Raw genomic sequence first — 27,414 nt, forward strand, 5'->3', positions numbered from 1 at the left:
ATGCACACAATACCATGTTGGCTTGCCTCCTTTGATGTAACCTAGTGCTTAGCTTTACCCCCTAAAACAATTTTTTTTACACTGGCGTAGCTGATGGCGTCATTTGTGAACATGGGGCTGCACAATTTACTATATTTTGAACAACAATGTGCTGCAGGATGATCTTACACAGCACTGAATATGTTTGTTGACAATACAATTTTAGACAATAACATTGTATAAATGAATACATTAAAAAGGGAACAGCAAACAAAGAGCTTTGCAAAAGATTTAAATTCAACGCACATGTACCCCAGAGTGTTTAGGCAATGGGATTTTGGTTTTGGATTACAAATATGAAGATGTGATATCCTAGCCTGGAGTCACTGCATCCTGTCTTGTCCCTAAAGTGGCCTTGTTTACACACCAATAAACCTACTAAAATATTTTCATATAATAAGCATCACCTAGCGTCTTACCCAGTTCTAAATTCGTGAAAAAAAATCTACCCCAGAAGCAATTTTGTTTTTATTTTTACTTCACCCTTTGGAACACTTTTGAACTAGCCTTGTTAACTATTTCTATTGGAAGTTGGGCAGACACTCTATGCTTTGTTTTAATATCAAAGGTATAAGGGTAACAATTCAGGAAATTTAATTGCTTGATTTTTTAACTGTTTCAGCTGAAAAAATGTTTTCCATAGGAGATCACTAGATTATGTAGCAGACGATGGGTTCAGTGGGCGCTAAAAGTTGTAATGCTCTTTTAATCCTGCATGGAGGAGTTTCAGGTACCCATGTCTCACTGCATGAATATTTTGCTTTGCAAAAAATGTAGACATTTTTTATCTAAACCATATAGGTTTGCATTATGGAGCTGGGGTGTGTTTCAGAAGTAAATGTTATAACTTTTGTATTAATTATTTATTTATTGGACTGAGAAACAGAGAAAAGTCACTTGAGTCAATGTTTTGCCTGGTGCAATATTAATGAGCCCAAATGAACCCTCCCATTTCCTGAGATTTCAATGAGTTTGAGGAGTGAAAGCTTCTTGAACTAGAGTAGTTACTCCAGTCCCAATGAGTTATGATCTTGAGTGGGCCAAGAAGCTGAAGGCACTTCTTGAAGGCACAATTCCTTGTGCCCTCCCTTAATGTGGCTCTTCTCTGTCCAGGTTCCTGAAGCCATCCGAAAATGCCAGCGTGCTGGAATCACTGTGCGAATGGTCACCGGGGACAACATCAACACGGCGCGCGCCATCGCGGCCAAGTGCGGCATCATCCAACCCGGCGAGGACTTCCTGTGCCTGGAGGGGAAGGAGTTCAACCGCCGCATCCGGAACGAGAAGGGAGAGGTAAGGAGTGTTTCATTGGTTTTTTTCTAAATATTTTATAATTTTTTTACTAAAAGCAACAAAAATAAAATCTATATAAATGTCAAGAGGCCCAGTCCAAACAGAATATACTCCACATATCAAATAGAGTAAAAAATGTGAGATCAGATACATATAAAAGGGCATGAAGGCGAAAAGGTAGTAACTGTCACTGAGGCTGGAACACACTTTGGGTTTCTAATGAGCACCTCAGAAATGAGAAAAGCAAGATGTTTGGGAGTACCCACCCAGTTACAAGTCTGGGCATTCTTATCTTATTTGAACTGTATGTAAACAACGGTACCCCCTGAAAAATTACTTTAAAGGTCAGAGAGCTAGGGGGAGAAGAAGAAGAAAATTACTCAAAAGTGCTCTGTCATGTCCTACATTGCTTCCTGATAGGCTAACTAGAGCTCCACGGACTGTCCATCATGAAACAAATTGAATCATACATGTACATGTTTTTTATTTTTTTAAATGAAAGACATTTTTGTATATTTTTTCTGATTTGCATAAATACAATAGAAACAATATTTTGACTGAATTATACATAGTTAAAAGACATCTTTATAAGTCCACAGGTAATTCATGATTGCAAATGTACTATTACTTCATATTATATATATTACTAGCAGCCCGTCCCGACCTTGTCCGGGAGCAATCAGGCTTCCCCGACCCCCGCCCGGACATTGTCCAGCAGCCCTGGACCCCGCCCGCCCCGACATTGTCCAGCAGCCCGGGCCCCCGTCTGCCCGTCCCCCGCCTGCCCCGTCCCCCGCCTGCCCCGACCCCCGCCTGCCCCGACATTGTCTGTGGGTCCCCCGGAGCCTTACCTCAGCCACCGCTCCTCCCCTGCGCTCCTCAGTTCACCGCTCCTTGCCGCTCGTCACCGCTCCTCCCGCCTGTCCGCCGGTCCTCACCGCCTGTCCGCCACTGGTCACCGCTCCTCCCCCGCGCCATGTCAGCCGCGCCTCCTCGTGCTCCTGGACGCCGCTCCTCCCCGCGCTCCTGACGTCAGCACGCAGGTTGCGGCTGGCGCTACTTCGAAGGGACTACTTTTTTTTTTTTAGGTACATTTTTTAAATAACGCATATTTTTATAGTTTATATAGCCTATGTCCATCTGCACACCCTGACGATTACAATGATGTATCGGGTGTGTGGATTGGCGCTGTGGTTCCCGAGTTTACCCGCCTCAAAGGTTCAAAGTTCTTGCTTTATAATAGTAGTATAGAGTATAGATAGTGATAGTATAGATTTCCATAAAAGAAATGTGCACAATATTTTGTTACATTTCTCAAATGTTACATTTCATAAATCCCGGAAATCTCGCCAAGGAAATGTTGCACTAAATGTCTGGAATCAAGCAATACCACAAATGTGTGGGTTTTCATAAGGAATTTAGTCTGCAGAAACAATTATGTAATATCAGCACAGATCAGTAAGGTTTCTATTGCTGAGAACCAGACCTCCCTTGTTCTGCTTGGTGGGCTGCCAGAGTGGACTGAACATGATATTTTTTAGATTTTTAGTATTTTTTCCAACACATGGTGGTGCATCCTACTATTCCTCATGCAGGAACAAGCCCCTGCAAATGCTTGTCCCTATCTGTGTTCCACTGGACCAATGTTGGAATGGCGATCCCCGGGGAGACAGAAGATGTCAGACTGCCCGCCCCGAGACCCACTTATTTCTATGGAAGAGGCCGAGCGCCGTAGGGAGGCCTCCTTGGCGAGGCTCCTTCTCCTACAATCGTAACAGCGGAGCAATCACACTACCACAGACGGACACCACACAAAGGAATATTCTCAAGAATCTTTATATAAGAAATGAAGGCACGTTCTCGTAAGAGGGTAACACAGGGATCGAGGGATCCGTATAGTCTTGGTTTCAGGAAAAGGGGGTAGCGGGACAGTCTTGGCACCAACTGGTGCGTGGATAATTCAAGGGGTCAGGCCGCGACAGCGTCAGCGGGGCCTCGAAGGTGGTTCAGTTCGGTCAGGCCGCGTCAGCGTCAGCAGGGCCTCGAAGGTGGTTTCAGCTTGGTCAGGCCGCGACAGCGTCAGCAGGGCCTCGAAGGTGGTTCAGTTCGGTCAGGCCGCGACAGCGTCAGCAGGGCCTCGAAGGTGGTTTCAGCTTGGTCGGGCCGCGACAGCGTCAGCAGGGCCTCGAAGGTGGTTCAGTTCGGTCAGGCCGCGACAGCGTCAGCAGGGCCTCGAAGGTGGTTTCAGCTTGGTCAGGCTGCGACAGCGTCAGCAGGGCCTCGAAGGTGGTTCAGTTCGGTCAGGCTGCGACAGCGTCAGCAGGGCCTCGAAGGTTCCAGGTACATGCGTTCAGATCAGGATTAGCCGCGACAAGATCAGCAGGGCTTCGACTCCAAGATACAACTGGCGTCCTAATCCAGGGCTGGCCCAGATATAGGACTGGAGTCCTTTGATGTCCGGACCCTCGCGCCTGGGGGTCAGAGGGGCCGGGATGAAGGTGTCCAGACACCCAGCAGGGGGGTGGAGCCAGCGCCCAGGGAGGCTGGATGGCGATCGATACCAGGCGTCCGGGGACGGCTGGAGGCCCATCGAAACTCCCCTCTCCCGGGATCCGCCAAGTGACCACTCTACCCCTGGGAGGATCTTGGTGCCTCGATGTCGGGGCTTCGCTGGGGCCGGGGCGAGGGATGGCTGCGGCCACGTGCTCGGGACGTGAGGGGCCCAAGATGGAGTCGGGCCGGAAATGGTGGCCTGGCATGATCGCCAGACCGACAGTGTTGGCGAGCAGGGTCTGCCGAGGACCCAGGGGGGGGCCGTGGGTTGCCAGGGGGGCTGCTCTCGTCGATGGTTCCGGTTCAGGGGGGTCGACAGCGGGTCGACGGAGGGCCGATGCCGTCCCGGGCCCGCCGTGCGGGAGGGGTAGGACCACGCCACGAGGCCGGGTCCAACACACGTCCCCTCCAGCTGAAGGCGGGGAGAGTCACCCATCTTCCTGGGGATTCTCCTCGGCGAGGCGGAAGAAGCGGGACAGGCCATCAGCGTTGGCGTGGTCGTTGCCGGGGCGATGCTCCACAGTGAAGTCCATCCCTTGGAGGGAGATGGACCATCGCAGCAGCTTTGGGTTTTCGCCACGCATCTGCATCAGCCACCGCAGGGGCCGGTGGTCAGTCTGTACCCGGAAGTGGGTGCCGAAGAGGTAGGGCCTGAGTTTCTTGAGGGCCCACACGACGGCGAAGGCCTCCCTCTCAATGGTGCTCCATCTCTGTTCTCTGTCCAGCAGCCGCCGGCTGATGAAGGCCACAGGATGGTCAATCCCCTCGGGGTCAACCTGAGATAGGACCGCCCGATGCCGTGCTCCGAGGCGTCGGTCTGGACTACGAACTCCCGGCTGTAGTCAGGGGCTTGGAGCACAGGGGCGGTGCACATGGCTGTTTTCAACGTCTCGAAGGCCACCTGACACGCGGGTGTCCATTGTACTTTCTGTGGCCGGATCTTCGAGGTCAGCTCAGTGAGGGGCCCCACAATGCTCCCATAGTTCTTTATGAAGCGCCGATAATATCCAGTGAGCCCCAGGAAGACTCGGACGGTGGTCTGGGTGACCGGGGGCTCCCGGGCTACGATGGCGTCAATCTTGGGTTGGAGGGGAGCCACGTGGCCGCTCCCCACTTGGTGTCCCAGGTAGGTCACGGACCCTTGGCCTATCTGGCACTTGCTGGCTTTCACAGTTAGTCCGGCCAGCCGGAGGGCCGTCAGGACCTCCCAGAGGTGCTTCAGGTGCTCGGCCCAGTGGAGGCTGTACACCGCAATGTCGTCTAGATAGGCGGCACTGAATTCTTCTAGCCCCGCCAGCACTTTGTTCACCAGTCTCTGGAAGGTGGCTGGGGCGTTTTTCATACCGAAGGGCATCACCTTGAATTGTAAGTGGCCATCGGGTGTTGAGAAGGCCGATCGCTCCTGGGCGCCAGGGGTGAGGCCGATCTGCCAGTACCTGGCTGTGAGGTCAAAAGTACTGAGGTACTTGGCGGCTCCCAGGAGGTCGATTAGTTCATCGGCCCGGGGGATGGGATGTGCGTCGGTTCTGGTAACAGCATTCAGCCCCAGGTAGTCGACACAAAACCTGAGTTCTGGAGGGGTGCCAGGTGCGGCGACTTTGGGGACCAGGACAACTGGGCTGGCCCAGGGACTGTCGGAGGGTTCGACCACCCCCAGGGCCAGCATTTTGGTAACTTCTGTCTGAATGCAGGCCCGAACTCGGTCGGGAACTCGGTAGGCCCGGTGTCGCACTGGCTGGCTGTCCCCGGTGTCGACATCGTGGACACACCACTGGGTAACCCCGGGGGTGAGGGAGAACAGGTCCGTGAATCGTCCCAACAGCTCTTGGCAGTCTCGGCGCTGTGCGGGGGTCAGGTCGGAGGAGAGAGAGATTCCTTCGACGGAGCCGTCCTTCTCAGCGCACCTTAGGAGGTCGGGCAGGGGCTCGGAGTCGTCTTCGGCCCCATCATCTGTAGCTAGCAGCAGGCTCAGTTCTGTGCGGGCAAAATGAGGCTTGAGCCGGTTGGCGTGCCGAACCCGGAGGGGGTTTCGGGGTGACTCCATGTCCACGAGATAGGTGACGGGGCTCTTGCGCTCGATCACTTTGAAGGGGCCCGACCATTTGTCCTGGAGGGCACAAGGTTCGACCGGGGACATGACCCAGACCTGCTGGCCCGGCTCGAACTCGATGGATGAAGAGTTCTGGTCATACCAGCGTTTCATGTCCTCCTGACTGGCCTCAAGGTTGGCCTCGGCAAGGGCCGGAACTTCCGAGTCTGGCTTCGGAGGGTCAGGAGGTACTGGTAGACATCCGGTGGTGCGTTTTGGACGGTCGTCTCCCAGCCTTCTTTGACCAGGCTGAGGGGACCTCGGACAGGGTGCCCGTACAAGAGTTCAAAGGGGCTGAACCCCAGGGATTTCTGTGGTACCTCCCGATAGGCGAACAAGAGGCAGGGCAGCAGGACGTCCCATTTGCGGTGGAGGGGCTCTTCTAGGCCCTGGATCATCCCCTTGAGTGTTCGGTTAAACCGCTCCACCAGTCCATTCCCTTGGGTGTGATACGGGGTGGTGAACTTATACGTGACCCCGCACTGTTGCCACAGGGACCGCATATACTTCGATATAAAGTTTGTGCCCCGATCGCTCACGACCTCTCGGGGGAACCCCACTCTGGAAAAGATCCCCATCAGTGCTCGGCCCACCACGGGAGCCGTTATGGTTCGGAGGGGGATGGCTTCGGGATAGCGGGTGGCATGGTCCACCAGGACGAGGATGAAGCGATGCCCTTGCGAGGTTTGGGGGTCCAGGGGCCCCACGATGTCGATCCCCACTCGCTCGAAGGGGGTGGTCACCACTGGAAAGGGTTGGAGCGGGGCCTTCACCTTCCCCCGCTCTTTCCGCTGGCTTGGCATGTCGGGCAGGTGCGGCAGTGGTTATGCACATCGTTGCGCATTTTCGGCCAGTAGAAATGGGTCACCAGGCGGCTGTAAGTTTTGTCCTGCCCCAGGTGCCCGGCGAGGGGCACATCGTGTGCCAGGTTCAAGAGGAAGTCTCTGAATCGTAGGGGGACCACCAACACTCGGCTGGCCCCCAGCTCGGCAATTTTTTGTTCACTGTATAGGAGGCCGTGGTCCCAGTAGATCCAGTGGGACCCCGAGGTGTCCCCGGCAGCTTGGGCTGTGGCTTGCTGCCGGGTCCCCTCGAGGGAGGGGCAGGCCTTCTGTTCCTGCCGGAATTGTTCTTGGGTGGGACCACCCTCCTGGCGCCATTGGGCTAGTTCGGGTATGTTGCTGAGCTCGGTGCTGTCTTCGTGGTCGGGCTGCGAGGGCCCGGGTTCAAGGTTGGATTCTTCGTGGACTGCGGGCGGTGGGGGCGCGGGCCACTCCGGCTTTTCCGTCGGGGCGGCCTCGGTCGCCGCCGGGGCCCGGGCAGTCATAGATCGGGTCGTAGCGCAGACCCACTCTGGTAGTCCCATCATCCCTAGATGTTCTCTCCGCTCGACTTGGGCCCAGGGAGAGCTCTCGAGGTCGTTCCGAGGAGGCAGTCCACGGGGGCGTCGTCCCGGACGGTCACCCTGAGGGTGCCCGACACCCCCCCCAACGGGGATTCGGGCCATCTGACACAGAGTCTCGGAGTTGTCGGCGGCCCTCACGGGTCATCGTACGTTTGGTATGATCTGTTCGGGGGTCACCAAGTGGCAGCGGACGGCCGTCACACTGGCTCCCGTGTCTCGGAGGGCTTCGGTCCGTCGTCCGTTGATGTGGACCCACTGACGGTATTTTTGAGTGTTGCTCGGTAGCGGGGCCCGGGGGACCATGTCTCTTTCACCCAGGCAGGCTAGGGCCATGGCGGCCGGTTCATACTCTGTCTGATCTTCATTGTAGACTTCTTCGTCTTCTTCGCCCCCTTCCCCCAGGGCTGCAGCAGCGAACTGGCGGGTCGGAGGCCCGGTGGTGCCGGGACGCTGGTTCATGGGGCAGAGGGGGTCACTGGCATAGTGACCGGGCCGCTGGCATCTGTGGCAAGTAATGTTCGGGCGGGGCCCCGGCCGTGCGGGAGGGGGCCCTCTTCTGGTCAGGGATGGCGAAGTGTTATTCTGGGGGGACCCCCGAGGTGGGCTCCTTCCCGGGGCCGGCGGGAAGTCTCGGCTCCTGTTCTGGCCTCCTCCGCCGCCCCGCTGGCGGGGGTGCCCCTGGCCGTTCCGTCCCGTTTCTCCGATCGGGGTCCGGGGGACCCGGGTGTTCACCCATCGATCAGCCTCGACGGCGAGTTTTCGGGGCTCGGTTAGCTTGCTGTCGAGGAGATGCTGTCTGAGCTCGACAAAGCAGTTGTTGGAGAGGTGCTCCCAAACGATGAGGTCGAACAGCTGCTCGTAGGTGGACACTTTGCTGCCCTTTATCCATCCTTCTAGGGCCCGGCTATAAAAGTTTACGTACTCCACCCACGTGGTACCGGGGATCTTTTTGCAATCCCTGAACCTCTGTCGGTACATCTCGGGGGTGAGGCCATACCGGGTGAGCAGGGCGTCCTTCATGTGGTCATAGGAGGACATCACGTCCTCGGCCAGCTCTAGCAGGGTGTCTCTTCCTTCGCTGCCCCCATAAGCCGGCACCCCAATCCTTTCGCGGGATGCGGTGCGCGGTTATGGCAACTTCATATGCCTTGAACCATTGTTGGATATCGTCATTCTTGTAGTATTCCTTGACGATATCCTTGGGAATGTGGACCTTCGGGTCGGCAGGAGGTGGAGGGTTCCGGGTTACCGCGGCGCCAGCCTCTTCGATTTTGGCTTTGATCTCTAGTTCTTTGAGGCCCCGCTCGTGTTCGTACGTGAGCTTTTTTTCTTCCAATTCTCTTTGCCACCGCCTCTCTTCCAGATCTCCCTCTAATCGTAGTTGCTCAATGGCCATTTTCTTTTCTGCTAATTGAAGTTCTCCGTCCAGCCGGAGTCGGGCGAGCTCTAGTTCATGGAGCCGACTCCTCTCTCGCTCCCGGGCGTCTTCGTGGGAGAGGCCCGGTTCTCTGTTGGCGGTTCTTTCTTCCGTGGGGGTTATGACTGTCCTCAGGGGTACTTCTAGGACAATGTCATCGTTAGTTTGGGGTGGGGTCGCCCCGGTCTCCACCCATGTTTGCAGCGCTTCTTTAAAATCGTCTTTTGTGCTTAGTCCGGTGGTAGCGATACCCAGGGCTTTGCAGAATTGTTTGAGTTCTTTATGGGTGTACTCTTCTAGTCGTTCCTTCTGGAATTCTGTGGTTGTTCCTGCTTCCTTAGTACTCATGGTTGCTGTGTGCCTCTGTTAGTAGAGGAGAGTTACTCGCTGTACGATTTGTGCGGGCTTGGATCCCACCGCTGCCACCAATGTTGGAAAGGCGATCCCCGGGGAGACAGAAGATGTCGGACTGCCCGCCCCGAGACCCACTTATTTCTATGGAAGAGGCCGAGCGCCGTAGGGAGGCCTCCTTGGCGAGGCTCCTTCTCCTACAATCGTAACAGCGGAGCAATCACACTACCACAGACGGACACCACACGAAGGAATATTCTCAAGAATCTTTATATAAGAAATGAAGGCACGTTCTCGTAAGAGGGTAACACAGGGATCGAGGGATCCGTATAGTCTTGGTTTCGGGAAAAGGGGGTAGCGGGACAGTCTTGGCACCAACTGGTGCGTGGATAGTTCAAGGGGTCAGGCCGCGACAGCGTCAGCGGGGCCTCGAAGGTGGTTCAGTTCGGTCAGGCCGCGACAGCGTCAGCAGGGCCTCGAAGGTGGTTTCAGCTTGGTCAGGCCGCGACAGCGTCAGCAGGGCCTCAAAGGTGGTTCAGTTCGGTCAGGCCGCGACAGCGTCAGCAGGGCCTCGAAGGTGGTTTCAGCTTGGTCAGGCCGCGACAGCGTCAGCAGGGCCTCGAAGGTGGTTCAGTTCGGTCAGGCCGCGACAGCGTCAGCAGGGCCTCGAAGGTGGTTTCAGCTTGGTCAGGCCGCGACAGCGTCAGCAGGGCCTCGAAGGTGGTTCAGTTCGGTCAGGCCGCGACAGCGTCAGCAGGGCCTCGAAGGTTCCAGGTACATGCATTCAGATCAGGATTAGCCGCGACAAGATCAGCAGGGCTTCGACTCCAAGATACAACTGGCGTCCTAATCCAGGGCTGGCCCAGATATAGGACTGGAGTCCTTTGATGTCCGGACCCTCGTGCCTGGGGGTCAGAGGGGCCGGGATGAAGGTGTCCAGACACCCAGCAGGGGGGTGGAGCCAGCGCCCAGGGAGGCTGGATGGTGATCGATACCAGGCGTCCGGGGACGGCTGGAGGCCCATCGAAACTCCCCTCTCCCGGGATCCGCCAAGTGACCACTCTACCCCCTGGGAGGATCTTGGTGCCTCGATGTCGGGGCTTCGCTGGGGCCGGGGCGAGGGATGGCTGTGGCCACGTGCTCGGGACGTGAGGGGCCCAAGATGGAGTCGGGCCGGAAATGGTGGCCTGGCATGGTCGCCAGACCGGCAGTGTTGGCGAGCAGGGTCCGCCGAGGTCCCAGGGGGGGGGCCGTGGGTTGCCAGGGGGGCTGCTCTCGTCGATGGTTCCGGTTCAGGGGGGTCGACAGCGGGTCGACGGAGGGCCGATGCCGTCTCGGGCCCGCCGTGCGGGAGGGGTAGGACCACGCCACGAGGCCGGGTCCAACACACTGGGGCTCTTGCGTCTGTTGGTACCACACAAGTATAGGTTTTCTTTGGGGTTGGGGTCCCATATGCAATAAATTGAGCACAGTACTTCTGGGAAAACCAGACAATAACTGACACTAAAATGCTAATTTAGAGTACACGTCTTTTGTTCACAGTTATCACCCCTCAGCTCTATGGGAGCATAGCACAACAATATATTTTCCACAACTGCACATCCTAAGGTTTTTACTGCTGGGTGCCAAATCTCCCTCATCGTGACTGGCTGTTTTACAAACAGTATTTTCGAATATGGATGAGATCATTTAATTAGAGAGGTGCCGAAGAGAAAGTGTCGAGAACATAAAATACTGCATTGCCAGCATTTCTATAATATAATCATTTGATATAAAGAAAATAAAAACCTTTGATTCAGTAGATGCGAGTGTCAATGGGAGTGTTGCTGTTCTTTCTTAATCTAATGGGGGGAAGAAAAACAGCTGCCTTTGTTTCTTGCTCATTGTCCACGTCTGAAAGGAATTAAATATTTGGTAATTGAGAGAAGGAGATTTGGAGGTGTCTGAGTAACGGCATATTCCAAGACATACACCTGGATTGTGTTGGGATTAGGTGGGAAGCACACATTAGCATATCATCAAAAGTGTGAGCTGTGATCTGAACACGCCGAAGGCCCTGGAGTGCCCTCCCTTCCCCTCTGAAAGGGCAGCCCGAGGCGCACAGTACCTGCGGTATTCCTCATTCCCTGGGGTACGGTTCAGCTCAGCCTGACATGTGGTCCGGAGCTCCGCAGCCTCCGTGTCTCCATGAAGGCTATATCAGAAATAAACGCCGGTTGCAGTTTGTTTCCGCGAAAAACCGCTCTAGTGAAAAGTCCAGAAAGCGACCGGTACTTTTAGTTTCGATTTGAATGTTGCTTTATCATCCAGAAAGGTGATTAACAACAGCAAGAAAGTATTTCCTGTGCCATAGAGCGCGACTGCTTCACGTCACTTCATTAAATGCCAATATTATTAACTCTAACCAATTAACTAATTTCCATGTTACCTTCTGCCTCCCTTTTTTTTGTAACTTTTCCTTGTCCGGGAGCATTGCCCAGCAGCCCGTGCCCCCGCCCGCTCCGTTCCCCGCCTGGCCCGACCCCCGCCTGGCTTGAGTCATGGGACAGTACTACCTGCAAAATGTTCCGTGCTGATGTGAGCACGCACGTCGCGGCCGGCGCTACTTTGGGGGGGACTACTTTTAAAAAAAATATAAAGCTTGTAAATAACGGTTAATTTTGACATTTATATAGCCTATAACCATCTACACACCCTGCCGATTTCAACGGTGTATCGGGTGTGTAGATTGGCGCAGTGGTTCCCGAGTTTACCCGCCTCAAAGCCTGAAAGTTTCTACTTTATTATAGTAGTATAGATAATGCATTTGTTGGCACATCACAGGTATTGATATAGTTGGAGAAAGCTCTTTGGGGTCAGACAAGGACAGGTACATTTTGAACATCTGTAGGAATATTATGAGCAGTAAAACAGGAGAATGACTGCTCCTTGCAGGGGGTGTACATTAAGTGAGTTGTTATTGAGCTGCCTGGAGCTCTTGCTAGAAAATAGACACTTGAAGGCAAAAGCTAAAATACATAAAAATTGAACTGATTTATATGCCTTTCACCCTAATATTCATACATATGACATCTCAAATGACATCACTGATGACATCACTGATGACATCATCCAGTGAATGTGGTTTGCTTCGTTATTTAAATATGCATTATATATATAGCAATTTGCATTGAAGAATGAGTGGATATATATAAATAAATATTTGGATGGAGGATTTAGTAGCAGTGTAATTGACTGTTTACTTGACCAATTTATAATGTCTCACTAAATATAGTGGATAGTGACTAAACTGTGTGAATATCTGTATCACTTTGTCAGTTGTTGTGTAAACTGATTCTACAGTTGGTTACTAGCTATGTGAAAGTCTATATTAGTTATTGATTAGTTAACTGAGTATTTGTATGGGAGTGTGAAAGTGTGTGTGGTTCGGTGGAGGGTGTGTGACTGTCCAAAGATGTGTGAATAGTTTATTCAGTAGATATATGAAGTTAAAACTACATGTTCTAACAGTTTGGGTGAGGGAATCTCTTTATAGGTGTGGTGATGAGCAAATATATTTCTCAATGGTACATGTCCAACAAACTAGAAAAATAAAAGGCAGTGTATGTGTCAGTTGTTGTATATAAGTAAGTATACATAAGACTCAATGATTGTGTGAGTGACTGTATGGATACATTTATACTTGTAATAATGATTTTATAATTCACTAAGTATGACTTACTATCTAAATGAATAGAAGAAGTGGTGTTTGTATAAGTGTTTTGCTAAGTAAATATGTAAGTATGATCCATTGTTTGCATAAGTGAGTAGGATGACTTCATATGTGAATAGGATGTGTGCTGTTGTTTAATGTCGATATAGGTGTATAAGTATTTTTGATAGTTTTCTATTGTTCATTGACAGCATGTATGAGTGAATCTACAGGTAAGTGATTAGATGTGTGTATACATCTATGAATCACTGAGTGGATTTTTAGATACTTGTATTGCTGTGACAATGGATTCAAACATGATACTCTGTATTTTACAAAGAGTGATGAAAAATTGTAATAATGTATGAAAAGGTGTATGTGATTGTCACGTGGATGATGTCATCAGTGATGTCATCAGTGATGTCATTTGAGATGTCATCAGTGATGTCACTGACCATGTCATGAATGATCTAATATGTGACATCAGATTGCGGGTGCGCGAAATATAGTTAGTACAACTAACTATATAGGAGCAATTTCAATGGTTTTGTATGAGTGAAATGTCCAGCTAACTATAACACCCCTAAAACTTATAGTTTTTTGAGTGAATTTCAAAGGTTTTTTAAAAGCTAATTCCTAATTATATAAGGCCTGAAACCTATGGTTTTTTCAGTGAATTTCAAAGGTTTTTTAAATGCTAATTCCTAACTATATAAGGCCTGAAACCTATGGTTTTTTCAGTGAATTTGCAAGGTTTTTTAAATGCTAATTCCTAACTATATAAGGCCTGAAACCTATGTTTTTTTAGTGAATTTGCAAAGTTTTTTAAATGCTAATTCCTAACTATATAAGGCCTGAAACCTATGGTTTTTTCAGTGAATTTGCAAGGTTTTTTAAATGCTAATTCCTAACTATATAAGGCCTGAAACCTATGGTTTTTTAAGTGAATTTGCAAGGTTTTTTAAATGCTAATTCCTAACTATATAAGGCCTGAAACCTATGGTTTTTTCATTGAATTTCGAAGGTTTTTTAAATGACAATTTTTAAATGTATTAATTGGTATTTTTTTTATACTGATTTACTAAATTTTTGCAGGCAGGTGATCAGAGGGCACGCCCCCTTTTTACAACGTTCTGCAGCGCAACCCCTGGCGCGTTTGCAGAGGAGGAACTAATTCCCCTTGCATACTGGGGCTCCCTGGGGGGCAACTAGCCCACCAGGAGCCTCCAGTATAAGCCAGGGAGCTGCATTACAGAGAAGTGTAATGAGCCACACCCTTTTTTACACCTCTCTGCAACGCAGCCCCCGGGCGTGTTTGCAGAGGAGGAACTAATTCCCCTTGCATACTGCGGGTCCCTGGGGGCCAACTAGCCCACCGGAACCTGCAGTATGCGCCAGGGGGCTGCATTGCAGAGAGGTGTAATGAGGCCACACCCTTTTTTACACCTCTCTGCAGCGCAACCCCAGGCGTGTTTGCAGAATAGGAACTAATTCCCCTTGCATACTGGGGGTCCCTGGGGGCCAAGTAGCCCACCAGGAGACTCCAGTATGCGCCAAGGGGCTGCGTTGCTTTACCCCAGGGGCGGCGGTCCCCGGGGCAGTGTGGGGGGGATTGTGGACCCCCCACACTTCTTTATCACTATGCCGCCGCGATTTGGTCCCCCCGGTGGGTAATTTTTAAAAAAACAGACCAGGTTTTTTTTTTTTTAAATATGGGCCTTTTTTGTCCTTGTGGGACCACCTGGGCAGGCCTAGGGGGTCAGGGTGTATCTACCCTGCCACTTTTTGTGTTAAAGAAAGTCCGCTCAGGAGGAAGACGTTTCTCAGTCCATACTGCACGTCTCTGGAACTCACTCCCCCGCGACCTGCGACTCGAACTACAATACCTTCGCTTCAGGAAGCGGCTCAAGACTCACCTTTTTCCCCAATGAATCATGCTCGCCCGTAACCCAGCTCGTCTGCCCCCCCTTCCCCCTTCGTTTCTCCCCTGTCTCACTGAACTTAGGAGATAGGGTCTGTTAGCGCTGGGATACCTCAGGGTGACTACGCGCTCTATAAAAATAAATAATAATAATAATAATAATAATATTCACGTTTGTTTTTCTGCTTTCTTGTGCCTCTGTCTACCTACACGCACACATATACACATATATATATGCATATATATGCATTTATATATATGTATGTGTATATATATATACATACATATATAAACATATATAATCTGCATATCTATATAAATACAAATATAAATGCATGCATACATATACATATATGCATACATATGCATGTTATTTACATGAAAGTTTGAAAAACACTATTAAAAGCAAAGCTAAAAAGCCACCTCATTACAAACAGAACGGCTTTAACTTAAACGAGGGCGAGATATATTGCATTTTCAATGCTTGTTTACTTTGGTTCCATCAAGAAGGCATTCAGATGTGTCACACATTTGCCATAAATTCTGAATGTTAGCACTCTAGTTGCTCATTATATCACTGTAGTAAAGCTACTGCTCACCAGGGAAGTCTGCTGCTGGTATTCAAAGTGCATGTTTCAGTCTGCATGTCAGAATTCTTTTAATGAAATAGAAGAGGATTTGAGAAGTCACTCAAAATGTGCCCTAATTTTTCTTTCTGCAGCACTAATCATACTTTCTATGGCAAAATTAACCCCCTCATTGTGTTCCTTTTTAAATTAAATGTTTTCAGACTTACCACTTCATTCCAATCAAGATGGCTTCTGGTGTACCATACTTTTGTCATAAGTAAGACTGTTAGCGCTATAGTTGTTCTTTAGAACACTCTGGAACATTCTGTCATTGGGCTATACTTGGGCTACATCTGGGTGATATTTGGGCTACATTTGGGCTCTTTTGTCTCTGGTGGCAATCTTGGGAGACTGCATGTCAGAATTTTTTAATGAAATAGAAGAGGATTTGAGAAGTCACTCAAAATGTGCCCTAATTTTTCTTTCTGCAGCACTAATCATACTTTCTATGGCAAAATATACCCCCTCATTTTGTTCCTTTTTAAATTAAATGTTTTAAGAGTTACCACTTTATTCCAATCAAGATGGCTTCAGGTGTGCCATACCTTTGTAATAAGTAGGACTGTTAGCGCTCTAGTTGTTCTTTAGAACACTCTGGGAAGCTGCAGTAGAACACAAAGGAATCAACTGACAGTCTCTGTCCTTGTTGGATTTACATGTTTTACTGAGAATGTCAGACTTCATTCTCACATGACTGAGAAAGATAATTTGAATTTACAGAAAATATGCTTTCAGTTTAGCTTATAGATCCCCTTCCAAACCACTGTGGGAAAAGCATGAGATAATAGTTTTCTTTCAAACATGATTCATGATATCCCAGCAGAAGGCTTTTTCACATGGTAAAATCACCTTAGAACACACCACAATTCCTAAAATGAGTATGGTACCATCAACAAATGATTTATAATGTAACTAAAGTCCTAAAACCTTCTATTAACTGCAATCCTTTTTAATGAGGTGCTATCATGTAGATTGGTCCCAAGATGGCTGCCAACACTTCTTGCATGAAGAATTTGAATTGAAAACAATTTTCTTTTTTTTGTTGCCTTGGGGGTCCTTGTGGGACCCCCTGAGCAGGCCTAGGGGGTCAGGGTGCTTCTACCCTGCACCCTTTTTGAGTTCTACACATTTGTTTTTCAGCTTTCCTGTGCCTCAGTCTACCGAGGTACAAGATGGCTGCCAACAATTTCTGTTTTGGAGTGTTGACAGACATTGGCAGCCAATCAGAATGCAGCTCGTACTCGGGAAGGTAAAGAGTACAGTAAGCTTACAGTAAGCTTATATAGATATATATGTGTTTTTGAAGTTAATTTTCATAAAAACCACTGGAGCAATTTTCACCAAATATAGAAAAGGCACTTTTGCGTACCAGTCCCTCCAATTTTGCAAAGTTTGGTGTAATTCCATTCAGCGGTTCGGGCTGTAGCCTTGTCTATTCGTCCTATGGAAATTAACATGGGGAAAACATGTTTTAGGACCCCCCTTTTTTCTCGGCCCCCGCATGACGAATCCCCCCGAAACTTCCAGGGAAGAAGCAGAGCGGAGCTGGCCTAAATTTTGGAAAATTACACGCAAATTCCTCAACCGGCGCCAAAGTTATTCCCAATAGAATGTTGCGGATTTCCTACGGTAGCTAGGTCGTAACTATATATACCTACTGGCGACCGCCAGTAGGTAATATATATCGATTGGTTTGCCAGTACATTGTTATAGCAAGGACCTAGTTTCCATAGAAAACACATTTTTTGTTTTACTAATAACTTTGGCTCCATTTGATGATTTTCACAACATTTTCAAAACTAGTCTGGCACTCACTTAAGTTGCTGTGTGGAGAGTTTTTAGTTGATTCGTCAAGCAAGGGCTGAGGAAAAGGGCCCCCACTGGAGCCGATGGCCCAAGGGAAATGAAGCTGCTTGGGCCAATCAGAACTCTCTATTTTGAAATTGGTGCTCCCGTGAGAGTCTCTCAAGCCTCTTGCGGATCCAACTGTCTATATATGCAATTATTTTTTAACCTTGAATTCTCAAAAACTACTGGACCGATTTACACCAACCTACATAAAGCACAATCTGGGGACCGGGATCTAGCTTCCTGCCAAATTTGGTGTGGATCTTAAAGAAGTCTATGGAACAAGCATGGCTATTTTCTGTTTCTGGACCTTTCCCTTTTGGACCTTTCCCTTTTTGTCGGTCACCACCTGATGGATCACCCCAAAACTTTCCATGCCCAAACTAGTCCATAAGTAGCAATTTTTTTAGAAGTTTAGTGGAGATCTGTCAAACAGTGGCAAAATTATTAGCGATACAAAAAAGGTTTTTCCTGTGGAACGACTGACCTAGCTAGAACTACCTAGTGGCGGATGCCACTTGGTAATATATATGTACGAGCCATATTATTCCCACAAAATCTTGCTTCCCTTGCCAGGTTTTGAAAACGAGGAAACTCTGTTAAGAGTAGAAGGTATAACCCTGAGCCTCATGGCTTCCAGACTTGATCCATGAAAGTTTGCAAATATGTTCAGTGTTACAAGAGGCTTCAAGCTATTATAAAAACACATCCATATTTGATTGAATAATAAATCCATTCAGTTTGACATATACGGTTACTAATACTGAGGTGCAATGGAGTAAATAACTTGCTACAGAGAGAAGTTACATGTACTTTCACACAGGGTTTTGAAATCAGTTCCAGAATTGAGACAGAACTGTGTTGGTAGATTTTAGAGTGGAAACCAGGAGACAGATCAGTTGGGGAAAGGTAGTTGGCAGCAGTTGAGCACAGAGAGGACATGCTTTTCCTATTTTTCCCAGATTATAGTTAAAAAATTATATTGATTTCCCACCCTGATAAATTAAATCAGATTCCTTTTTTTAAGAGAGACAACTGTGATAAGGTAACCTTTTTAACAGCTAGAGTCATATCTGATGTTCTATTGAGTTTGTCTTGGGTGATGTTTAAGAACATGCCCCCAGGTACACCAAGAACTAGATACCAGAGCTTCCTGATACAGACTCTTTCCTCTCACTAAGGTTTTACAAAACATCTGCCCCAACAACAGCTGGGAGCACAGTGGTAAACACTGGCAAAGTAGCGGTAAACATTCTGGCTTTTGGGCATGTGTGTTATGATAATACTCGTTGTCCAGGGTTCCCCAGAGTGTGGTCGCCCCCAACGCTGCAGGAGGACTTTGACTCAAACTGAACCCCTACGTGGGACTTTCTTGGCCAAGCCTGTGTCCTTTTTGTGTCATGTCTGATATGTCACCGAGCCCAGCATTTCACTGTCTGTGATCAGTCACTTTAGGATGTCTCATGCTAGGGATGGTCTGAGTAAATAACCTTGCGCTATCCACCTTCCCTCAGGTTGAGCAGGAGCGATTGGATAAGGTGTGGCCGAAGCTGCGGGTGCTGGCGCGGTCCTCGCCCTCGGACAAACACACCCTGGTGAAAGGTAAGGACTGGACACTGAGAGTGAGTGGCCTGTGAGAGGTTGTGTGACCTGTTACCAAATGGAATTAAGTAAAGACCAAGCCACACAAAAAAGGAGGAAGTTCCTATCATAAAGTTCTAGTTTGGAAAGGTCTCTCTACAACAGCAGCATCTGTGATGTCACTTGCATGTCTGCCATTGCCAAACTCATCCTTTCTGTCCGTCTTCCACCTTTCAAACACATCCACTCCACACCTCTCGTACCACTAAACCCGAAGGAGACCATTTGGTGACAACAGTCAGAGGGTATCGCTGCTCCCTTATATTGGCTTCACCTGTACATGAATCCTTTAGTGCATCAGTCAAAGACAAAAAAAAAGTTTATTTGCATTAAAAAAAAAGAAACCAGTGGACGTTGTATTCTAAAAGAAATACGATACACATGAATATGGGTGGGACACCACTTTCCTTAATTTTAAGTACCTGAGGGGCAGGACCACTGCATCTGATTTTATTGGCCAGAAAATCTGTACGGTAAAATTGCTTTCAGTTAGAGCTGCAAAACGTGTCAAGCCTCAGCAAATAGCTGCACCTAACCCCATCTTATGCCCCTGGGCAGTAACTAATATTCCCGCCAGGAGGTCCACTCTTCCCTTGTCACTCTCCCCAAACCTGAACTGCCCCCCACTCACGTTTGCCATCTGCCACCAGCAGGTGGTACTTCCTAGTGTTATTCTGCATGCTTTTCCATCCAGAAGAAAATGGGTCTGTCCAGTTATTCTCCCTTCTGTCGGTATTAACTTGTAATCAGCACAGTTAGGTGTGGAAATACCAGCCAGAATAGTTCAGTATGACCGCCAGGTTTCTTCGCACTGAGCTGCACCTAACTTGTAATTGTTCTGGTATGATATGTTATGTATGTTACGGAGTTTTGTTGAGTGCACTTGTCACCCGTGAGGGTATCCTAGCGCTAGAACAGGTGTGTAGGTCAAGCGAGAGTAGGTATGGGTTATCCGAAAGAGATCTACGGGTTAGTTGAAGAGCCAGGTTTTAGATTCTTACATACGTCTAGGAGTGGGCAGAATTTGCGTTGTCGCGCTACGCAAAGCTCAGCGAAATGGTAAAAAATCTCTGCGAGCACGCAAAAGTTCAGCGAACACGCGTAATTGCTTGTTCCGCCCGTTCGCAATGCTTTTTTCCTGTTTGCATGCTTCGGGTGAAATATCTTGCAAACACGCATTGTGAACGTGCAAACAAGCAAAAAATTTCGCGAAGCCACGGATCGTGGAATTTTGGGCAATTCCGCGTTCTCTGCGGAATGCAAAATTACCCAAATTTCGCAAATTCCGCGAGCAGAACGGAATTTACTGCCCAGGCCTACGTAAGTCGAGTCGTGAAGAGGAGGTCCTGATCATTTGGGAAGGTCGTTCCAGGTCCTGGGGATGAGGTAGGAAAAGGTGTGACCTGCAGCTCAGCTTCTGTGGATGTGTGGGGTATGTAGAGCGCAGTTGGGTTGATAGAAGTGAAGGCTTTGGTTGAGGTAGGCAGGTCTATTGTTGTCGAGGGCCTTGAATGCGTGGGTGAGCATTTTGAATAGGCAGCGTTTCTGGATGGGGTCTGGTGGAGCTCTCTGAGGTAAGGTGAGATGAGGGTGTGGCGGCGAGGGCATTCTGAACGGTCTGGAGTCTCTGTGTAAGGTGGGTTGGGTGTCCGGTGTAGAATGCATTGCCATAGCCCATCCTCCTTGTAATGAGGGCTCAAGTGACGGTGCATCTGGAGGTTTGGGGTAGCCACTTGAAGATCTTACGTAGCATTCGTAGGATGTGGACTCAAGAGGTGATGATGGTGTTTACCTGAGGTGCCATGGAGAGTTTATTGTCCAGGAAGAGTTTTAGGTTTCTGGCTTGTTCTGATGGGATTGGCGTGGGCCTTAGTTCCGCTGTCCACCAGGAGTCACCCCAGGGTGAGATTTTGTTTCCCAAGATCGGTACTTCTGTTTTGTCTGTGTTTAGTGTCAGGTAGTTTTATTTTATCCAGTCCACCACACTGGTCACGCAGCACATGAAGTTGTTTCTCGTGGTGTTGACGTTGACGTCAGGGATAGGATGAACTGTGTGTCGTCGGCGTAGGATATGATGTTGAATCTGTGGCCTATGATGATGCCTGAGAGGTGTTCCATGTAGATATTGAACAGAGCTGGGCCGAGAGAAGAGAGGGATCTGACAGTAAATGTTTCAACTGGCAGTTCCCCAATTTATCCATTTTACAAAAAGTTTAAGATGTATAGGGGAATGTTTCCAGTCAAAATAAATTCTGTTTCAGGGGGATTTGTGTCCAGACATTTCCCCACCTAGCCTCTCAGGCCATTCCCAGCACAGAGCCTCAACAAACATTGCGTTCCCTTCAGAAGAAGATCTAGATTTGTCCAAAAATCCCTCAAACCGAGAGCTGCAACATTTGTTCTACATATTGCATTTATGGTCAGGGGCTGGAACTGGATGACATATTCATTCCTTAAGCCCTCTCAGTGTACCTTAGATGTCCTCTATCCTATGCCCAGATAGAAAATTTCTAAATCGCCTTTATTCCCTTGGAGATTAGAGTTCGGAATTAGTCAGAAAACTCTCACGAAAGGCCAAGGTTTGTTTAATCAATCAATCTTGTATAAGAACCCGCAGGACAAAATGGAAACAGCAGTGGGGGCCTGAGTTATTGCTTAGCCATTTGGAATAGTTTTTTAATATTTGTTTAGAAAAGTGCGTTACAGGATGATATAAATGAGATGCTAGTGTATCACTGGGTCATATCAGAGGTAGAGTCGGTGGAGAGACGAGCATTGGAAACAACAGGATGGATTTCATGCTACCACTGTAACTACTGTCCAGCACTTTGATGCCCCTGGGCCTGGTCTGGGCTGAATAATACTTCAACAAAACATAATAAAAGGCAGTCCTTTGACGTCTGCCTGTGTTCGCTGCCACCCTGTGCACTCCTTGATGCAGTCTTTTCCCACAGAAGGCCCATAGCATCCCCATATCAGAGTTCCATGTGGTGTTTCATCCAGTGCCTAATTTTGAAAACAATAAGTTTCAGGGCTCTCGTCAGGATGTCACTGCTGCGTGCACCACACACTGCCCCTGCCAGCGCTGCCAATGACAGTAACAACACAATTACTAACCATCACACCCTACAACTGTGACAATTCAGACTAATCCAGACTTCTAAAGCTATAGGAATGGCTTGGGCGGCAGTTAATAGTCATTTTCAATGTATATTGAATTAATAAGTAACTGTTGTTGTGGTCATCTCTAAATTAGCCAGACAGCGCCACCATGTGGCAGACTGTCACGAGCGAAATAGAAAATCTTGTGCCAGTAGAAATACCATCAGGTGTAAATATTATTCCAGGGCATAACGTCCTTCGCTGTTCCTGTAGCGGCTAACCGCCCACCAAATGCTCCGTGTCAGAAAATAAAAAACCATCAGAATGTATGCCATCAAATGCCAGAGCACCTCTAGGACATATGTGACTGTTTCTCATATAGTCTGCAGTCCTCTAAGACATTGCAGCATGCTGCTAGTAATAACATGCATAGCATGGCAGTATGCTAGTATTGATGTTATCAAATGCTGGGGCACCTCTAGAAAATATATGAATATTCCCCGTATAGTTCAGAGTTCGGTAAACATAGTAGTGTGCTGCTAGTAATAACAAGCATAGCATGGCAGTATGCTAGAGCTGATGCCATAGAATGCCGGGGCACCACTAGAACATATGTGAATATTTCTCATATATTCCAGAGTCCGCTAAACATAGCAGTGTGCTGCTAGTAATACCAAGCATAGCATGGCAGTATGCTAGAAATGATACCATCAATTGCCAGGGCACCACTAGAACATATGTGAATGTTTCTCGTATAGTACAGAGTCTGCTACAACATTGCAGCGTGCTGCTAGTAATAACATACATAACATGGTAGTTTGTTAGTACTGCGGAGTACCCCAGGGATCATCGCTTAGCCCAGCCCTCTTCAACATCTACATGGCCCCCTATAGCCGCCATCACCAGACAGTACGACCTCAGCATAGTTTCCTATGCCGACGACACCCAGCTCATCCTCTCCCTCACCAAGCACCCCACCAATACCAGACTCAATTTCCAGGAAGGAATGCAGGAGGTCGCATCCTGGATGAGCAACAGCTGCCTAAAGCTCAACTCAGAGAAGACAGAAGTACTCGTCCTCGGAAACATCCCATTAGCATGGAACAACACCTGGTGGCCCACCACCCTCGGCAGCCCCCCGAACTCCACGGACCCTGCCAGAAACCTCAGCATCGTAATTAACTCCTCCCTCTCCGTGAACCGACAGGTCAACGTCGTCAACTCCAGCTACTTCAACACCCTCGCATCCTCTGTAATTCCTTCAAATGGATCCCCCCGTGCCAAGGAAGACAGTCACCCACGCACTTATAACCAGCAGACTGGACTATGGAAATGCCCTCTACGCCGGTATCAACAAGTCTTTACTTCGCAAGCTCCAGACAATACAAAACACCGCAGCCAGACTGGTCCTCAGCATCCCTCGATACGAGCACATCAGCCAACACCTGGGGACCCTCCAATGGCTCCCCATCAAGAAGAGATTCTCGTTCAAGATGCTCACCAACGCTTACAAATGACTTCACAACACCGGACTCAAATACCTCAACAAGAGAATCTTCCTCCACGTACCCAAAAGAAACCTCCAATCCACCAGCCTCCCCTTAGCAGAAACCCCACGCATCCACAGAGCCAGAACAGGAGGAAGAGCCTTCTCCTACATCGCGGCCAAGACCTGGAACGAGCTCCCTATCGACATCAGACGCGCCCCCTACCTGAACGCCTTCAGGAAGGCTGTCAAGACCTTGCTCTTCGACTGAGCGGACTGATGACCTCCCCCCCACCCCCTAGCGCCTTGATACCGTCACAGGTGAGTAGTGCTCTTACAGTTCCCTGATTGATTGAATGATGCCATCAAATGCCGGGGCACCTCTAGGGCATACGTGGATGTTTCTAGTGTAGTCCAGAGTCCGCTAAAAGATAGCAGCGTGCTGCTAGTAATAGCATGCATACCATGGCAGTATGCTTTGGGTGCTGTTCACATGTGCCAGGGATGTGTTGCATGTACCTGCCAGTCAGGAGTGGTTAATGGGGCTACCCTCGTGCTTCCCTTCTTCCCCCACTAAGGAAAGTCCCATGTGTTTACCGGTGTAAATCTCTCATCGCTTCAGCAGATTAAATGTATTTTTTTGTGTCTGAATTATAAATGCGAATAACATGTGAAACAATGTTCCGAACATGCCCTGCTCTGTCTGTGGTCTTGCTCTTTCAGTGGGTGAAAAAGTTTTCTATTCAAATGCAAACACACGATCCCAAAGGCCCAGAATAAAATGTTGACATTTTACCAGCTGGAAGTTTCAAGCCTCAGATGCTGCAATGATCCCTTCCCCAGTTCCTGAACTTCAAATCCAAGTTTCCTGAACGTTCTCATTCAAGTGTCCCTCATGATTCAAACTCTAAAGTGACCCTAAATTAGACATCTGGATACACTAATAATAAATGTAAGGGATTGCAAAATGTAGAACTCTAAGCAAAAAACTAAAATCTCAAGGTGCTGCCTTCCAGGTGATGAGAAGTCCTTGGGTAGAAACCTTGCTTGTCTGCATTGTGCCGGGGCCCTTATGGCCCATAGCGGCCTCTCTGTCTTAGTAACACTAGGTCTATCCAGGCGACTGCTGCGCATAGCTCCTCGGTAACAGTGCCTTCTTATGTCTGTGTTGCAGGAATCATCGACAGCACAATCGGGGACCAGCGGCAAGTGGTGGCTGTGACGGGGGATGGAACCAACGATGGTCCTGCACTGAAGAAGGCGGATGTCGGCTTTGCTATGGTAAACAAACAAAGGGCTTGTGGGTCTTCAAAGTCTTCTTGTAGAGTTCATACTTGAAAAAGTAAGTGGTTGTGAATCTGCAGAGGAGATGGAATCCATGAAACTCTGGTGTTGCTTCTTGTGTTGGATACATTGCAAAGAAAAGAGTTACTTACCCCCTGATCAAATTTCCCAGCATGGGATCTACTTTATTGGCAGAGTATATTTTAAGATTCTGAGTTGAGAAAGGTTCAGGGCTGGTGAAATAAAAGTTACTAGTGTGCAACAATGGTTTCATGCACACTTAGCTACCTGAGTCTTGCCTCAAAAGGATGTACACTCTAGATGCATGCAGATGACTTGCATATCTTGTTCAAAGTCAATAGTCAATCTCCTTGAACAAATTGTAGTCCAAAATATGTGATACACATGGAATTGGATGGGTCTTACCTTCTTAAGAGTTCATGTGGACAAACCTGAGGTGCTGTGCCGAGGACCGCTAGATAAAGAAGTTTTGGCCAGCAGAGAGGGAACAGTACCTAGCTGCAAGGCTGCTGTAAAGAGTCTGGGAGTTAGTATTGATTGCAAACTTTCTGTGCAGTTACAAACTTCTCAGTAGTCATTTACCTAATGAAAAAGGTTAATAAGTAGGGTCATAACTTTCTAGGGACGCCCTTAACCCCTTGGCTCGGCTCTTCATGAGCCACATTTCTTGTGTGCTCATGACGAGCTGAGCTCGTCATGACCACGCCCGTTCCTTAGAACGCCCAGCACAGCAGGGGAATCAGCCCCGCACCTGAGCGTTCTAACGGTCATGACGAGCTCGGTTCCTCATGAGCGCACGAGCACCGTGGCTCATGACGAGCTCAGCTCGTCATGAGCGTCGGAGGGGTTAAATCTGCAGTTGAGTCACTGATTTGCTGAAGGCTGGACTGTGCCAACTTGTTATATGCAGGGCTCCCAGCCGAAGAGTTAAATTGGACGCAAATCATTCAAAACACAGCAGCTTAACCAGTTACAAAACCCATACTTCCCCACTGTTACAGCAACTAGACTGGTTAACAGTCGAATATAGAACTCAAGTTAAGGTTCTAGCTATATAGGGGCCGATTCACAGAACTAATCTGAGATAGAATACTAAACTTACTACTTTAGGTATTCAGAGAAGGTATTTAGTAGTAGTAGTAAAGTTAGGACTGTTAGGTTTACTACTACTAAACTGAAACAAAATCCTAACTTTACGACTTTTGGTATTCACAAAAGGCATTTAGTAGGAGTAAAGTTAGGACTCCTATCTTTACTACTACTAAATGACTTCTGTGAATACCAAAAGTAATAAGTTTAGGATTTTATCTCAGTTTAGTAGTAGTGAAGTTAGGAGTCCTAACTTTACTACTACTAAATGTCTTTTGTGAATATTGAAAGTCGTAAAGTTAGGATTTTGTCTCAGTTTGGTAGTAGTAAAGTTAGGACTCCTAACTTTACTACTACTAAATGCCTTCTGTGAATACCAAAAGTAGTAAGTTTAGGATTTTACCTCAGTTTAGTAGTAGTAAAGTTGGGAGTCCTAACTTTACTACTACTAAATGCCTTTTGTGAATACCGAAAGTCGTAAAGTTAGGATTTTGTCTCAGTTTAGTAGTAGCAAAGTTAGGAGTCCTAAATTTACTACTAGTAAATGCCTTCTGTGAATACCAAAAGTAGTACGTTTAGGATATTATCTCAGATTAGTTCTGTGAATCGGCCCCACAGTATTTAAGGTCTTTTCATCGCTGACCACCTGAGCATATACATATCAATCAATCAAAATCTTATGAAGCGCAACTACTCACCCGTCAGGGTCTCATATTGACACGTAGGCTGAATTCTGCGTCAGCGCACTTTCCTGTTCTACCAAGGTTTGTGAAACCGACAATAGAAGGCGGCAGTTTTTCATCTTGCAAACCTACATTGTGGAACCCTGCCTTTTACAAATTCCTTGAAAGCCTGGTCCATTCAAGCATGATCATGTTAGGTTGTCAGAGGTTTTTAAAGTGTTTGCGAAAAACCAGTGGTTTTCGTGTGATATATCAAGTATTTATAACATAACGTGAAATAACATCATAAATTAGTGCCCTGAAATCAGGACACACCATACATTACTTCTCTGGAATAAGGCCTCACGGCACGTTAGTGCTCTGGAATCTTGCCTCATCTCAAAGTGATCTGTGACTGGGCTTCATGATGCATTAGTACTCTGAAATCAGGCCTTGCCATATATTACTGATCTGGAATCACACATTAGTGCTCTGGAATCACATATTAGTGGTCTGAAAACATGTTTACCACACGTTAGTGCTCTCAAATGTGGTTCACCACATGTTAGTGCTCTGGCATCAAGTTCACCATAACGCACTCTCTTTGTCCCTATCATACTGGTGGAGGGAGATTCACACTGCTTGTGGAAACCACGATATACCAGCGTCTGGTCCATTGGGAGGGGTGGTTCCATCAAACTGCCTAAGACGCTTGAAATGGGACAAAGTGGCAATAGATGAAGAGAAACTTTCATGTATCAAAGCTGTTACTTCTACAGCCTGTGCCACCTTAGAAAACGAGCCTGTCAGCCCAAATCGGATTACAGCAATGTTTAGCGAGATTTCGCTGTCAATTGGGGACCTATTTAAGACCAAAGTAAAAAAGGGAAACA

General features: G+C 48.1%; 1 protein-coding gene across 1 annotated transcript in view; it reads left to right on the forward strand.

Moving 5' to 3' along the window:
- The window catches only part of ATP2B3 (ATPase plasma membrane Ca2+ transporting 3), a 633,319-nt gene that overhangs the window by 542,645 nt on the left and 63,260 nt on the right, over positions 1–27,414 (forward strand). Inside the window, exons 14-16 of the mRNA XM_078664571.1 lie at positions 1,153–1,332; positions 18,751–18,838; positions 24,640–24,746. Coding sequence (XP_078520697.1) covers positions 1,153–1,332; positions 18,751–18,838; positions 24,640–24,746 — 375 coding nt within the window. The remainder of the gene's footprint in view (positions 1–1,152; positions 1,333–18,750; positions 18,839–24,639; positions 24,747–27,414) is intronic.

Source organism: Lissotriton helveticus, chromosome 10 (genome assembly GCF_964261635.1).
Source record: "Lissotriton helveticus chromosome 10, aLisHel1.1, whole genome shotgun sequence".
NCBI classification, from domain to species: Eukaryota; Metazoa; Chordata; class Amphibia; order Caudata; family Salamandridae; genus Lissotriton; species Lissotriton helveticus.